General features: G+C 33.2%; 2 protein-coding genes across 2 annotated transcripts; one reads left to right on the top strand and one right to left on the bottom strand.

The window, feature by feature from the left end:
- Positions 1–348: 348 nt before the first annotated feature.
- LOC143532090 (rhamnogalacturonan I rhamnosyltransferase 1-like) lies at positions 349–5,073 on the bottom strand. Its single transcript, XM_077027240.1, has 8 exons — positions 3,932–5,073; positions 3,017–3,084; positions 2,860–2,948; positions 2,606–2,771; positions 2,218–2,507; positions 1,447–1,651; positions 1,196–1,353; positions 349–656 (listed from the first exon to the last, which is right to left on the bottom strand). Exons 1-8 carry the CDS (start codon positions 4,218–4,220, stop codon positions 434–436), a joined length of 1,488 nt encoding a protein of 495 aa, XP_076883355.1. The 5' UTR covers positions 4,221–5,073; the 3' UTR covers positions 349–433.
- Positions 5,074–9,639: 4,566 nt separating this feature from the next.
- On the top strand, positions 9,640–13,848 carry LOC143532049 (uncharacterized). Its single transcript, XM_077027203.1, has 4 exons — positions 9,640–9,781; positions 9,994–10,101; positions 12,431–12,505; positions 13,471–13,848. The coding sequence occupies exons 1-4, from the start codon at positions 9,648–9,650 to the stop codon at positions 13,700–13,702; spliced, it is 549 nt and encodes a 182-aa protein (XP_076883318.1). The 5' UTR covers positions 9,640–9,647; the 3' UTR covers positions 13,703–13,848.
- The last annotated feature ends 1,234 nt before the right edge of the window (positions 13,849–15,082 follow it).

Genomic DNA, 15,082 nt, shown 5'->3' with positions numbered 1-15,082 from the left:
ACTAAATCGCAAATTTGAAACTACTGAACTTAACCACAAATTTGGACAAACCATATGAACGAAAATCACATTTCACTCTCTTTTTTATTCATTTACTGTTTCAGGTTCGATGCCATAAAAAGTAAAGTTTCATATTTTGTTTAAGTTAGTTATATCTTTTTAATTTTCGGATAACTTATGACAACATCCATTTTTAAAAACCGATCCAACCCAGTCGGTAAATCCATAAGACGGTCTAGTTCCATAACCAGTCCGGTCACAAAAACATTGTTTTTTTTAACAATCCAAAATGAGAATAAAAGATGATATGAAAGTTGGTATTAACTATTAAGTATTAACTATTAAAGCTAGAAACAAAATGTATACTATGTGAAGTATACATACAACCAAACATAATCTCCCAACTATCAGTCAAAGAATCAAGTCAATCTTTTCAAGAATCCAAACACTCGTACGGGTTAGCGTAGAAATACTCTTCTTCCTTCGGTCTATCCGAAATCATCACACGTCGGGCCGGGCGACCCATTCGGTCCGCGTGAACTTCTTTGACCGTGTTTGAAAAGTCCTCCCAGTTCAGCGACCCTTCACTGTATCTGTCTATTAAGTCAACCAAGACTTTTCGGTCAAGCCGGATGGTCTTCTTGTACCCCAAGTATCTGGTACAATTATGAAATAAAAAATTAGATTTTGTTATAACGGGCCAGGCCAGATTGGGTTGACCCGAATACATTTTTTCTCCATTTTAAATAACTAATGTGGTATTATGATTAAAAATACTGTTTTTTTTCAAAATACGTGTCAACTGTAAAAACGGGCCGCGCCAGATTGGGTTGACCCGAATACATTTTTTCTCCATTTTTTAAATAAATAATGTGGTATTATGATTAAAAATGCTGTTTTTTATTCAAAATATGTGTCAGCTGTCAAAACGGGCCGGGCCAGATTGGGTTGACCCGAATACAATTTTTCTCCATATTATGATTAAAAATGCTGTTTTTATTCAAAATATGTGTCAACTGTCAAAACGGGTCGGGCCGGTTTGTCCCATAAACATTTTTTCTCCATTTCCTTAAATAACCAATCTGTTATTACGAGTTTGGGTTGAAACGGGCCGGGCTGGGTTTGAGACTTTGACCACTTACTACTTGGTTGGCCCGTTCACAAGTGAATGACACGATATATATTAATGTAATACCTTCGATGACCCTCAACGACTCGAGCCATGTTTCCATCATACGTTGGAACAAAGATATCGCTTTCTAAAGAAACAAGATAATCGAGTGCAGCCATTTGCGACGAATGGTTTTGAAAGAACCCGAGCTCCAATGGGTCCAACAACGTCTCCTTTCTCACCTGTTCGTAATAACCGTTAGCTTACATATGTTTAAAACATTATAGGGGTAAATTGGTAATTTTAGTTGTCATTAGATAATCGGTCTTATGAACCAGATTTGGGAACTCAGCAGCTAAACTCGCCATTCGTCTTTCACCACCGTAAATTTCACCCGCAGCAATATAAATTTGAATATTTCGATCGATTCTTAACGCACGTAATATCAAAGCGATTTCTTCTGGTGTCATTGGACACAACCCTTCTTTTCTCTTGAAATCAGAGTTGATTTCTTTCTCTTTCCACCATGTATAAGCATATCTAACAATTCAAAAACGAGCAGTTTGATTAATAATAAAATAAAAAAACTGGTTGAAAAAAAAATCGAATCTTGTAACAAAAAATCACTTCATTTAAAAGTGACCCGTTTGAGGAATAATAAAAAATTACAACACTTGTCGAACGAAAATCGAATCTTGTTTCAAAATCACTTCATTAAAAGTGACCCATTTGAGAAATAATCAAAAATGCAAAACGGGTCAAAATAAAAATCAAATCTTTTTTCAAAACTCACCTCATTAAAAGTGACCCGTTTGAGGAATAATCAAAAATACAAACGTGTCGAACTAAAATCGAATCTTGTTTCAGAATCACTTCATTAAAAGTGACCCATTTGAGAAATAATCAAAAATACCAAACGGGTCAAAATAAAAATCGAATCTTTTTTCAAAACTCACCTCATTAAAAGTGACCCATTTGAAGAATAATTTTTATAAAAACGGGTCGAAATAAAATAATAAAAATCGAATCTTGTTTCAAAATCACCTCATTAAAACTGACCCATTTGATTTATAAAAATAAAAATCAAACCATGTTTAAGAACTCACCTCATTCTTGTCAATTCTTCAACTTCTTCACTATTGCACCCTTGCGTGCAGCCCGAGAACGCCAACATATCCATTTCATATCTTAGATGAAGAACTAAAAAAGGCCCTTTTTTCCTAAGAATCTTCACAACTTTTTCACCTAATTCCTCAATCTGTGGAGTGATTTTCAAGCCACTAAAATTGACCCGACAACGAAGCTTTTGTATCTCTAGAGGGAGACCGTTGTTTGCAAGTCGAGCATCAGTTCTATTTAAATGTACAACTTTAAATCTTTGGATAAGTGGAAGAATCTGCGGACCGTTAATAATTCGGCACGTTAGAATCATTGTTCGTGTCGAAAAGTCAAACTTAACATGATTACGAGAAAAAAAAAACTAAAAAAGTAAACCTGATTATGATAATAAGAAATGTCAGACCAACTAATCGGTGCTAATGAGCGTAAATTTCCACGTTCGACTCGTCTTTTAAGCCTCGGTGGAAGCTCTTTTAATATCCGAACCTCGTCCCTCAACGATCTAATGAAATGATCAACGTCAAAGATGTCTTCAAAGTCACTGGAGATTATAAATTCAAAATCTTGTGTCAGAATTTATGTAATTACTAATTATTAGCTAGTTTGACTAGTGGAAATGGTCAACGTACCTAGGATCGGCCCAAAATGATGATTTATCCAATTCGGGAACAATAAGTGTGACATTTAAGTATCTAGCAACTGCAACCATGTCACAGATCTGCATATCCAATAACAAATTAGCAAGTTGATCATTTGTAATTAAAACGGATTAAATAATAAACTTACGGCTCCTCGCATTTGATTTAGTCCTCCGTTGCAAGAAACCATTAGATAACCATTGTTCTTGTAAGCCCCTGCAATAAACAGAACTAAATTAAAGATTTGCAAAACTCTAAATTATAAATTAAACCATAAATTTATACAAATACACAAAAAAGATTACTAGAGAAACCGAAAATCTTGAAATTTGACACAAAAAATAATCATTCAAGAAACTAAAAAGCTTGAAGCTTAACACAGAATTTAATACAAGAAACCAAAAATCTTGAAACTTCACACTAAAAATCATTCAAGAAACCGAAAATCTTGAAACTTAACACAAAAATCATTAAAAAAAACTTTAAACTTGACTAAAAAAATCATTCGAGAAACCAAAAAACTTGAAACTTAACACAAAAAAAATCATTCAATAACAGTAAAACTCCGAATCTAAAAGGTTTGAATTATTCAATGACTAGCTGCAAACATCAGAAAATCATGAAACTTAACACAAAAAATTCATTCAATAACAGTAAAAAAAAATTATTCTAGAATCCAAAATTCATGAAACTTAACACAAATTCATTAAAAAAAACAAAAAATCTTGAAACTTTACACAAAAATAAATAAATAAAATAAATCAAAAATCTAAAAGGCTTGAACTATTCAGTGACTTACTGCAAACACCAATTCACAACCAAATAAGCAAACACTCAGAATTCAATAACTTACTCTAGGGTGGAAAATAAACTTTGGTTTCCAAAAAAATTTACACAAAAAAAAAATAAATCAAGAAACCAAAAATCTTGAAACTTAACACACACAAAAATAATATTCAATAACAGTAAAATTTCAAATCTAAAAGGCTTAAATTATTCAAAGACTTGCAGCAAGCATCAACTAACAACCAAATAAGCAAACAATCATAATTCAGTAACTTACTCTTAGGTGGAAGATAAACTTTGTTTTCCAAGAAAGAATTTGAAGAAGCAGAAGCAGAATGAATATTATTAATATTATTATTATTACTAATCTGTTGAGATGAATAACAAGAAGGCCAAGTTTTCAACAATCTAGGACCCCAAATCTCACCAATTGTCAATAACTGCACAACACAGATCCACAGCAACAAAGTTGTCATCCCTCTAGTCATCCACAATATCATTCTAGCTTGTGACAACACATTCAAACTACTACTACTACTACTATTAGACTTATCTCCACCACCCATATTATTCAAAATCCAACTACTCCTCTGTTCTCAACTACTCAACAACATATGATCCAATTGTTTTCAAAACACAAATTAACAAATGGGTATTGGATTTGGTGATGTGGGTATTTGATTATTTCATCAAAAACTCATTTTTTGAAAGAATCAAGAAATGGGTGTTAATGTGTTATGAATCTTGAATTGATCAATCAAATGTGGGTTTTGTGTAAAAACACAAATTAACAAATGGGTATTTGATAATTGTGTGAAAGGTTCAATCTTGGGGTCTAATTTTGATCAAAAACTCATTTTTTTTATGAATCTTGAATTGATCAATGTGGGTTTTGTGAGTGTTGAAACACAAATTAACAAATGGGTATTGGATTTGGTGATGTGGGTATTTGATTATTATGTGAAAGATGCAATCTTGGGGTCTAATTTTGATCAAACACTGGTTTTTTGAAGGAATCAAGAAATGGGTGTTGTGAATCTTGAAATGATGAATCAAATGTGGGTTTTGTGTAAAAACAGAAATGAACAAATGGGTATTTGATGAATGTGTGAAAGATGTAATCTTTTTGATGAAAAAGTGATTTTTTGAAGGAATCAAGAAATGGGTGTTAAGAATCTTGAAATGATGAATGTGGGTTTTGGGATTGAGTAATGAGTAATTGGTGGGATGAGAATTTGGGGGTTTTGTAATGTGTTGTTAATTTGTTGGAAAACGAGTAGAAACTGAATTTGGTGATGGTGTAATTGTGCCTGTAATTACGGAGCAGATTATTGCCTTTTTCTTACTCTTTTTTACTGCAGAAATACTTGGATTTGGAGGTTGAACTTTTCCAAGATTTGATATTATATTATTAGGTTTTGGTTTTTATTATTATTATTATTACTTTTTTTAATGGAACGACGAGTTTTTAAATGAGCTACTGACTATTGATGTGTATAAACCAATCTGGGTTGAAAGTTGAAACTGGTTCGGTTATGTCAAAAAAAATCACAACCGATTTATGATTGGTTTCGGTTTGGGTTGAAAATGGTTTATTGTCCCGGTTGCGATCGGTTTTGGTTCAAGTTTTGATCGGTTTTAGTTTGATTAACCAGTTTGGAACCGGTTTTGGTGGAGAAAATTACAAACTGTTTATATACCTACGGTTTCAATCGGTTCCAAACCGGTTCGGTTTCGATTCAATTTTCGGGTCAGCCGGTTAACCGGATATATTTTCCCACCTCTAACTGGCTAAAATCATCACATCGGGATACATTCGTCTTTCGATCTTGGAAAAACGCTCACCTAAGGCCAACGTCGCTGAACATTCGCCGAAGGCATGCCAATGCGGTGAGATAAATTATATTAAGTTTGGTTATTATTATTATTATTATGTGTTTTGTTCCGATGAAAAATTGCAGGTTTAAATTTCACTTACAGTATTTTGTTCTGAGTGAAGCTTATTTGTGAGTTTTCTTCAGGTTGGGTGAGCCGAGTCACCACGTTTTGTGTTCGGGTGTTTCGTGTTAAAACAAACAAAAATATTATGTGTTTTGTCTATTTGGTAATTCATGATTTTGTTATGGCTTTCTGGTATTAACTAATAAGGAAAATATTCTTTTGATTTATGCAAGAATAGAATTATTGAGGATGGTGTTCTTTAATAAATGTTTGTCTATTTTTGTATATTCTATAAATGAATTGAAATGACATATGACACACTTTGCTAACCAAATTTCGTAAATGTTTTTCAGTCACTATAAAAATGTTGATCAATTTAATATTACTACTAAAAGAGTTTCTTTTAAAGGAACAAAACTTTAATCAGGTTTTTCAGTTTTATGATACTTTTGTTATGTGACATTTATAAACAATAATTATATGATTTATATAGGACATGTGTATGAATTCTAGTTACTAGTAACCAGATTTCATAATTGCTTAAATTAAGCAAAATTTAATTAGTAAATAACAACCAAAATTACACACTTTCTATTTATATCAATTACTTCTATAACGATTTAACACTTATAAAAAAATTGACATGATTGAAACACTTAATAAAAGTCGTGTGTAATTGTCTCTTTATAACTATGAAGAGTTATAATTTATCCCTACTAATTACCAGAAAGAAAATAGGGTGAAACTTCATGATCTCTACCATCTTTGATAGATAAGTTGTAATCTAGTCTTATAGATAGGAATTAGTAAAAAGCAAATTATTTTTCAAAGGGTTGGAAGTAAATATAAAGTGATTTAGTTGATATCCACTCAAAACATCATATCTTCAATTGTTTTTTTTAAGTTATATCACATTCTTTAATAAATATTTTGCTAAAAATCAAATTAGTTTAAGAAAAGGTGATTGTAAATTGAAAATAATTTATTTGCATCTCTAAAATTTTCTCTAGAAAAGTTATAATAATATAAAAAATAATTACACATTGTGATCATAAGACTGAGGGATGTGGGGGCTTCAAAGGGGGCGCTAGAGCCCCTCCGCTCGCGCCCCCAGGCGCTAATACCACACCAAATGGGCGCTAGAGGGGGCGCTACCGAGGCGCAAACACCACCCGTGAGCATGGTAGCGGGAGAAGAGAGAGGATGTGGGGCTTTAATATGGCCGCTAGAGGGGCGCTACCCACACCAGGGGCCAGGGGCTCCAACACCCCCGTTATCCAGTTTCTCTCTCTGCCACACGTAATAATATTATTGGTTCTTGACTCTGCTGGAGCCCCCACACCCCTTAGTCTAATAATAGTACTTTTTTATATTACATGAACTTTCTATCCGCTATTTAAGTTTTTGTTTTTCTCCCACAAACACATCTATATCTTTTATCAAATCGTTTATATATGATATATATCAACATTTGTATATATTTTTTTATTATCAAGACTTTCTGTTATATATTTAACCAATAATAACAGTAACAAAATTAAAGTCTCAGTGAGTTATTGTTGTATAGACTACAACAACCTGTCATACCAAATACTTATCTATTTCAGAAGTTACAATATTCCAAATGTCCCGTGACTATTTTTGTCAAGCTAAAAATATCTATTATTCGAATTACAAATTCCAGTAATTACCTTCATGGCTTCATGGACTTAGAAATATGTTTGCTAGCTTCTATTCCCCCCCCCCCCCTCCACCACCACCATATTACGGGGTTTGTTTTACGTTATCCGTTTCTTATAATAAAAAGTTTCATAAATAAATGAGATATTATAACCCGATTTAAAAGTCATATGAGTTTGGTGAGACCCATGATCCGCTTATTTTTTTACTATAAAAATGTTTTTTATAATATTTTTTTCTATTTTATATAATTTTTGTATCAAATAATTGATGGGATTAATTTTCAATTTCATGAGATGTTATAACCCATTTAAAGGCTATCTGGATTTAGTGAAACTCATACCCGTGAATTCGAATCAAATGCATGAGAATCATTCATTTACAAATAAATCAATCTTGTGACTTGAAAGTAAGTAGAAAACAACCCGAGTGCTTTTAAATGTTTCGTTATTTAAGATTAAGATATGCCTATATAAAATAACCAAATGATATTAGAAAGTTTTTTTTAATATTATAATATTAATATTACATTATTTAATCTTTCATGACAAAAAGTTAATATTTGAAAGTAATAAAGTTTATGCTAATCATATGAATTATTTATTAAAAGTATCTTATCAGCTAAATATTCTAAAATGCATATGATTTTAATTCCTTTTGTGTAATCTTTAAGCATGTATTTTGAATTAAAATATATATATATAAAATAATATAATAAAGGTGTTTCTTGAGGATTACCGGTGGTGGTGGCACCGGCGGTGGCAGGGGGACTTGATGATGGTGCATTGATTGGGTACAGACTCACAGTTACCTATCATTTATCCCAACTCAAATCATTATTTATTATATTTGAAAAAAAAAATAGTTATCATACACAAAAATATTTAATTATAATCTTTTTAGATTGTTATAGATTTTTATCCTAAGTTAAATGTTTTTTTCCCCTAAATGCTAATCACTAAACTGAGTTTACATATCAAATCAATGTCTATAATTAACACCGGTGCATTTGGCATTATAATAAAAACTTGAACAAAGGGTTCTTGCTTATAGGTTAAAAAAAGTTGGATAAAAATTTCATCAAATAAGTGTGAGGTCGAGTCTCATAGTTTCAAAAGATATGTAATTTAAAAATAGAGTGCGAAAATATACGGGTTCCCGTTTATAAAATGTTTATTACAATTTAAATTTTTTAGCTGATTTTTTCCAAATCTAATAACTATTAACATTGGGTTGTAAATCTACAACTCGCCCGTAAATGTTTGGATTAAGATGACAAAACAGAAGAAGGCATCAATCCGAATTCTTATTTGATTATTTAGTTTGGGATGTAGCCGTAACTATTTTTAGAATATCGCTTATTGTATTTGCATCAAATACAATAACTTTACTTTTAGGTTTTTTTTTTTTGGTATTTTTGGATATTTATATGAGTTTTTTATGGGCTGTATTTTTCTTAGGGTATTTTATTGTATTTATCGGGTATCTGCAAAACCCAGTTCCGGTTTCGGGTATTACTGAATACAAATCCGGTCCGGTTCTGGTTACGGGTTTTGGTACTAAAATGCATACCCGATGAGTAGGGTCAGATACAATCTCTTGTATTAAAAAACCTTGTTCCAGTTTTTTTCAGGTCGGGTTACAAGTTTGGGTTTTTTTTGTGCACTTTTATCTAGAGGTGCACAAATCGGGGTTTTCAAATACCCGGGTTCGGGTATGACCGAGTATTGAAAAATCGGGTATTGGCAATATCTGGGTCCAGGTATTGTCTCTAAAAACCATATCCTATGTATCAGGTTTGGGCCGGGTATAAAATCGGGTATTCTAAAACCGGGTATTTGAATACCCTATTTCCGGGTTTTTACTGGCATTTTTTCGGGTATTTTTGGATATATATCGGATTTTTAAGGGGTTGCACTTTTTAGGATTATTTTTCTGGGTAATATCGGGTTTATATTGGGTATTTGAAAAACCCAGTTCGGGTAAGGAATCGGTTCGGGTTTTCGGGTATTATCGGGGTACAAATCGGGTCCGATTCCGGGTACGTGTTTTGATACTGAAATGCATACCATATTCGTACCCGACGGGTAGGGTTGGGTATGGGTTCGGGTATTAAAAACCTGAATATAAAAAAATCCGGTTCCGGATATTTTTATTAGGTCCGGTTCCAGGTTCTTTTTTTTTTCACCTCTGCTTTTATCATCAGTTACTAAATCAAATAACTCATTGCAAACCTTGATTTTAGGCCCACACCCACGTGTACTTATATTAGGCCCAGCCCAATTCAAATCCCAATTCCAAACTAAAACCCTAAATCAATCAAATCAAATCAATTTCAGGGTTTTTGTTTTGCTGCAACAATTGAATTGAATATGAGGAAGCTTAAGTTTCATGAGAAGAAGCTTTTGAAAAAAGTAAACTTTTTGGAATGGAAACGCGAAGGCGGCCACCGTGAAGCTCATGTCATGCACCGCTACCATGTTACCGGCCGTGATGATTACAAAAAGTAACACTCTTTATCTTCTAATTACATAATTTACTTGTTGGGTTTTCTTAATTCATACTTATTATTATTATTATTATTATTATTTACTTGTTGGGTTTTGTTAATTTGTTAATTCATGCTTGTTATTATTATTATTATTATTATTATTATTATTATTATTATTGTTGTTGTTGTTGTTGTTAATTAATATGTGTGTGGTTTGATTGAATTAGGTACTCGGGTTTGTGTAGAATGGCGCAGAAGCTGGTTAATATATTGAAGCAGATGGAACCGACAGACCCGTATCGGATCGAGATGACCGATGCACTTCTTGAGAAGCTGTGAGTTTGTTAATTTGTTACAAATTGAATGAGTAGTCTACAGATTATTGAGTTGTGTTGCTTAGTTTAGGTTCCCTTGATTAGGATGTGGACGGGTCTGTTTTTGGATCAAACAGAACCAAAATCTGAACTTGCGGTTTTTTGGTATTAAAAAAAAAACTGTACGGTTTTGGTTTTCACAATGGGTTCGGTTAGGGTTCCTGTTTTTTTTCGGTTTTAATAGTTAGGCTTACAAATTTCGGGCCAATATAGCCAAAATAATAGTAGCTTGTTTCAATCAATCAATCAATCATGCCCAGTAAAATCCCACCGACAGCAAAGCTATAAGTAGGGTCTGGGGAGGGTGGGATGTAGGCACACCGTACCTCTATCCAAAGGAATAAAGAGGTGGCTTCCAGAGAGACCCTCGGCTCTAAGGTGAATGAAGCAAAATAAAGGAAATCAAAGTTTAACAGTTATATAAAAACTACTACTAATTATAATAATATTAATAATATTAATAATAAGATCACAGTTTAACAGCTATATAAAAGCTAATAATAATTATAATAATAATAATACTATAAGTAAGGGAAATACCATTATGGTATGTAACCTAAATAAGTTAAGTCTAAGCCCTAAGGTATTCAATTCTTTCTAAAAATCCTTAACTTTAATTCTACTTCTCCACGAATTCCTATCCTCAACCATGTCCTCGGAGAGGTTTAGGTCTATCAAATCATGCCTAATCCTCTCATCCCAAGTCAATTTCGGTCGTCCTCTACCCCTCCTCCCCTCTATAGTAATGTTTTCTACGGATCTAACAGGATTCGTCGTCTGTCTTCTCTTTACATGTCCAAACCATCTCAATCTCCACTCTCTTATCTTGTCTGCTATGTTCGCCACCCCTAATCTCTCGCGAAACACAACGTTTCTTATTCGGTCTAGCCTTGTGTGCCCACACATCCAACGTAGCATTCTCACTATAGTAATAGTAGCTTGTTTATTATTATTATTATTATTATTATTATTATTATTATTATTATATATTGTTTAAATTTAGTTTTTTTCTGTTTGGTTTTTGGTAAAAGCCTAAACTGAAACGAAAAATCAGTTTTTTCGAAACAAAATAAAATCAAACTGTTGGCTTTTTTATTGGGTTCTGTTTTGGACTTTCGGCTGTTCAGTTTTTTTATTGGATTCGTCTTTTTTTTTTTTCGATTTTTGATGGATGCAAAACTGAAACCAAATAGAAAGTGGGGTTTTGAAAAACATAAAACCAGATTGTCATTTTTTATTGTTTTGGTTATTTTTTGTTTGGTTCTTATTGGACATGGTTAATCGGCTGTTCGCTTTTTTTATTGGATTTGGTTAATCGGCTGTTCGTATTTTTTTGTTGGAGTTGAACGAGCTGAGAGTTTACATGTATAGCACTATAGCAGTATAGATTATTGAATTGTGTTGTTTAGTTTTGTTGCCCTTGATTAGGATGTGAACAGGTCGGTTTTGGGGTTGAACCGAATCAAAATCTGAACTTTCGGTTTTTGGGATTTTGAAAACTGTTCGGTTTCGGTTTTATGGGTTTGGTTGGTTTTAATTTTTTTGGTTTTACCAGTGAGTAATAAGTTAGTAGTTAACAAGTATAGGTTATTGACTTATGTCCTTTCAATTTGTTACCTTGAATAGGATGTGTAGTTTTCGGTTCAGACCGAACCAAAATCTGAACTTTCGGTTTTTGGGATTTTGAAAACTGTTATGGTTTTGGTTTTATCGTGTTTTGGTTTTCACAGTCGGTTCGGTTTTGTTTTATTTTGGTTTTACTAGTTAGGCACTTAGGCTTGCAGTTTTTGGGCCAAAAATATTAGTGAATTGTGGTTAAATATGTTTGTTGGTTAATGATTAATTGATTATCATTTGGACCTAAAGTTTTTGAGTTATTTATTATATATTATTTTAAATTATTTTTTTCTGTTTGTCTTCTGGTAAGCTTAAACTGAAACGAAAAATCAGTTTTTTGAAATGAAATAAATCAGACTGTGGTTTTTTATTGGGTTCAGTTTTAATATTGGACTCATCTTCTTTTTTCGGTTTCGTTTTTGGTTTATGGTTGATTCGAAACCGATACTAAATTAAAAAAGTGGGTTTTTAAAAAAACATAAAACCATACCGTCAGTTTTTAGTAGGTGTGGTTATTTTTGTTTGGTTTTTATTGGATTTGGTTAATCGGCGGTTCATTTTATTTGCTGGATTCAGTTATTTGGCGGTTCAGTTTTTCTCGGTTTCGTGTACACCTTACAAGTGCTTCGAAATTATTTTGCTAATTGCATACCTTAAACCTATGATAATGCAGATACAACATGGGTGTGATACCATCTCAAAAAAGCTTAGCTTTGTGTGACCGTTTATCAGTTTCATCCTTTTGTCGGTAAGAAAGATGCAATCTTTAATAAAAACGTATAATAATCTTGCTTTTATTAATTAATCATAATAATAATAATAATAATAATAATAATAGTAATAATAATAATTGATGTTGTTTTATTCAGGTCAATCATAAAATATTTTGTTCCAATTAGGTCACTAAAGTTTCTTTTTTGTTCTAATCCTAGATATTTTACCTGGATAGCAGGTTTTGTAGGCGTTTTATAATTTTTAAATAATTTGACATTGCAAAATATTATTTTAAAAATTGACAAAATTAGTAATAATTGAGAAAAAAATTTTAAAACTGTGAAAAATTGCAAAAAAAAATAAAACAAAACTGAAAAATTGCAACACGAAAAAAAGATTTGTGTTGCAATTTTTCAGTTTTTTTTTTGTAATTTTCCTGATTTTTTTTTTGCAATTTAAAAATTATCTTTCTCAATTTTTAAAAATATATATTGCAATGTCAAACTATTTAAAAATAAAAAAAAACCTATTTAACCTGCTATCCAGGTAAAATAGGTTGTGGCTCAATGGTATAGCACTCACTTTACAAGTGAGAGGTAGGGGGATCAAACTTCACTACCACCAACTTATATGGGAGATATGAGGGATGACCCTGGCTTGTCAGGGTTCGACATCCTGATCTCACCCGGTTTTACCGGCTCCTCACTGTCGTGCCGTTTGGCGGGCGTGGGGGTCGGGTTTTATCCGGTGAATCCCTCAACAAGTGGACCGCTAGGGGCTCCGTCCGTCCGGACTAGTGGCCGGCTCGGGCTACCTTTAGCCAATGGGGGCCACGTACGGGGTACCCGGCGTTACTTAGTTGGCCGTTCAAAAAAAAAAAAGAACAAAAATGAAACTTTAGTGACCTGATTGTAAATACTTCAAAACTTGGTAACTATTCTATAGAGTAATCTCATTGTGATAATAATAATAATAATAATAATGTTTTGATTGTTTTAGGCGACGGCTTGCAACGGTATTAGTAAGGTTGAAGTTCGCTGAACACTTGAAGGAAGCTGTGACATATATAGAACAAGGACATGTTCGTGTGGGCCCGGAAACAATTACTGACTCGGCGTTTCTAGTAACAAGAAACATGGAAGATTTTATCACATGGGTTGATACATCCAAGATTAAGAGAAAAGTCATGGTGTATAATGACAAGCTTGATGATTATGATGCAATGGCGTAAGACAAAGGTACGAAAACACGTTTATTTGTTGCTATATGTCAAGAAGGATTTTAATGGCTTTAAGTTTAAGGTCATAATTAGTTTTGCTTCGTTGTATTCAAAGGTAACGTGTTTTATCGTTAGTTGAAAGTTAATCGGTTGGTTTATTGTTTACCCTGTCTATCAAGTTTTTATTTATTTTTAGATGAAATGAAGTTTGATTTTATAGTTTATTTTTATCATTATTGAGTTGTTAGAAGTCTTTAAATTATATTACATGTTAGAACTTATAAAATATATGTATCACACTTATAAAAGTCTGTTTATTCAAAATTTATTTATTTTGTAAAATATGTAAATATAATAAAGAATTTAAGGATTAACCGGCCAATAGCTTTGATGGGCCAACCTAGGGCCTAAGGCCCTCATTTTATTAAACAAGTTAAAATACATTAGCTTTGATGGGCCAAGTTAGGTTTTCACTTAGTGCCAACGTTCTCACCTTACCTATACTTACGGCATGTCGTCGAGACGGGCTAACCCAAAAAAAAACAGCGTATCCTATGTTGGGACGACACTAATCAAGATGATCAAACAGTTATAACACAACACCAAACCAATGTCCCTAATGTTAACCTAGTTTTTTACACCTCGTAACAAATGAAGTACGATCCACGAGGTCTAGGTAGACGTGCACAAAAAAACCGGTTCTGGAACCTAACCGGTGGAACCGAACCGGAACCGGTTCCAGTTCCAACCCGGTTGGAACAATACCCGGTTTGGGTATTTTTGTACCCGAAAATCGTACCCGGTTCTAATATTTATATGTCAGTACCGGTTCCAAACCGGTTCCTACCCGGTTCTTAATTGGAACCGGTTTGGTTCGTACCCGGAATAACCGGTTCCGACGGGTTTTTTTGAAGGGTCAAACAAAAGTCAAACTAGCCGTTGGAACCGGTTCCAACGGTAATATAGCCGTTGGAACCGATTTTTTTAGACACCAATTAGCCGTTGGAACCGGTTCCAACGGTAATATAGCCGTTGGAACCGGTTTTTAAGACAATAGATCATCCGTTGGAACCAGTTCCAACGGTAATATAGCCGTTGGAACCGGTTTTGGGCCAAACCTATATATAAGTTGTTTCCATTACTTGTTTCACCACCAAACTCAAAAACAAACTACAATACTACTCCTTTAGCAAACCCGTTCCTTTACCCGACCATCCAACTAAATATTATTATGGCACCCATCAAAAAAACTAACAACAAGGCTAAGAAGAGTGTTTTTGTTGCCCCCGTTCCTGTTACGGAGGACCCAAGGGTTGTTACGGTAGTCAACCATAACCACAACCAAGACGTATGGAAGAATTGGGATTTGATTGTGGATGACGAAGGTTATCA

The sequence above is a fragment of the Bidens hawaiensis genome, unplaced genomic scaffold, assembly GCF_021521415.1.
Source record: "Bidens hawaiensis isolate Kalapana, Puna unplaced genomic scaffold, B.hawaiensis_p1.1 tig00009343_1, whole genome shotgun sequence".
Classification (NCBI taxonomy): domain Eukaryota; kingdom Viridiplantae; phylum Streptophyta; class Magnoliopsida; order Asterales; family Asteraceae; genus Bidens; species Bidens hawaiensis.
This window is presented reverse-complemented; position numbering and strand designations above follow the sequence as displayed.

Excerpts from the sequence above, each read along its gene's own strand:
- LOC143532049 (XM_077027203.1), top strand. The coding sequence starts at position 9,648 with ATGAGGAAGCTTAAGTTTCATGAGAAGAAGCTTTTGAAAAAAGTAAAC. Across the intron at positions 9,782-9,993 it reads GGCCGTGATGATTACAAAAA|GTACTCGGGTTTGTGTAGAA; the intron begins GTAACACTCTTT and ends TGATTGAATTAG. Across the intron at positions 12,506-13,470 it reads TCAGTTTCATCCTTTTGTCG|GCGACGGCTTGCAACGGTAT; the intron begins GTAAGAAAGATG and ends TGATTGTTTTAG.
- LOC143532090 (XM_077027240.1), bottom strand. The coding sequence starts at position 4,220 with ATGGGTGGTGGAGATAAGTCTAATAGTAGTAGTAGTAGTAGTTTGAAT. Across the intron at positions 1,652-2,217 it reads GAAGAATTGACAAGAATGAG|ATATGCTTATACATGGTGGA; the intron begins GTGAGTTCTTAA and ends TTGAATTGTTAG. Across the intron at positions 657-1,195 it reads GTCGTTGAGGGTCATCGAAG|ATACTTGGGGTACAAGAAGA; the intron begins GTATTACATTAA and ends TAATTGTACCAG.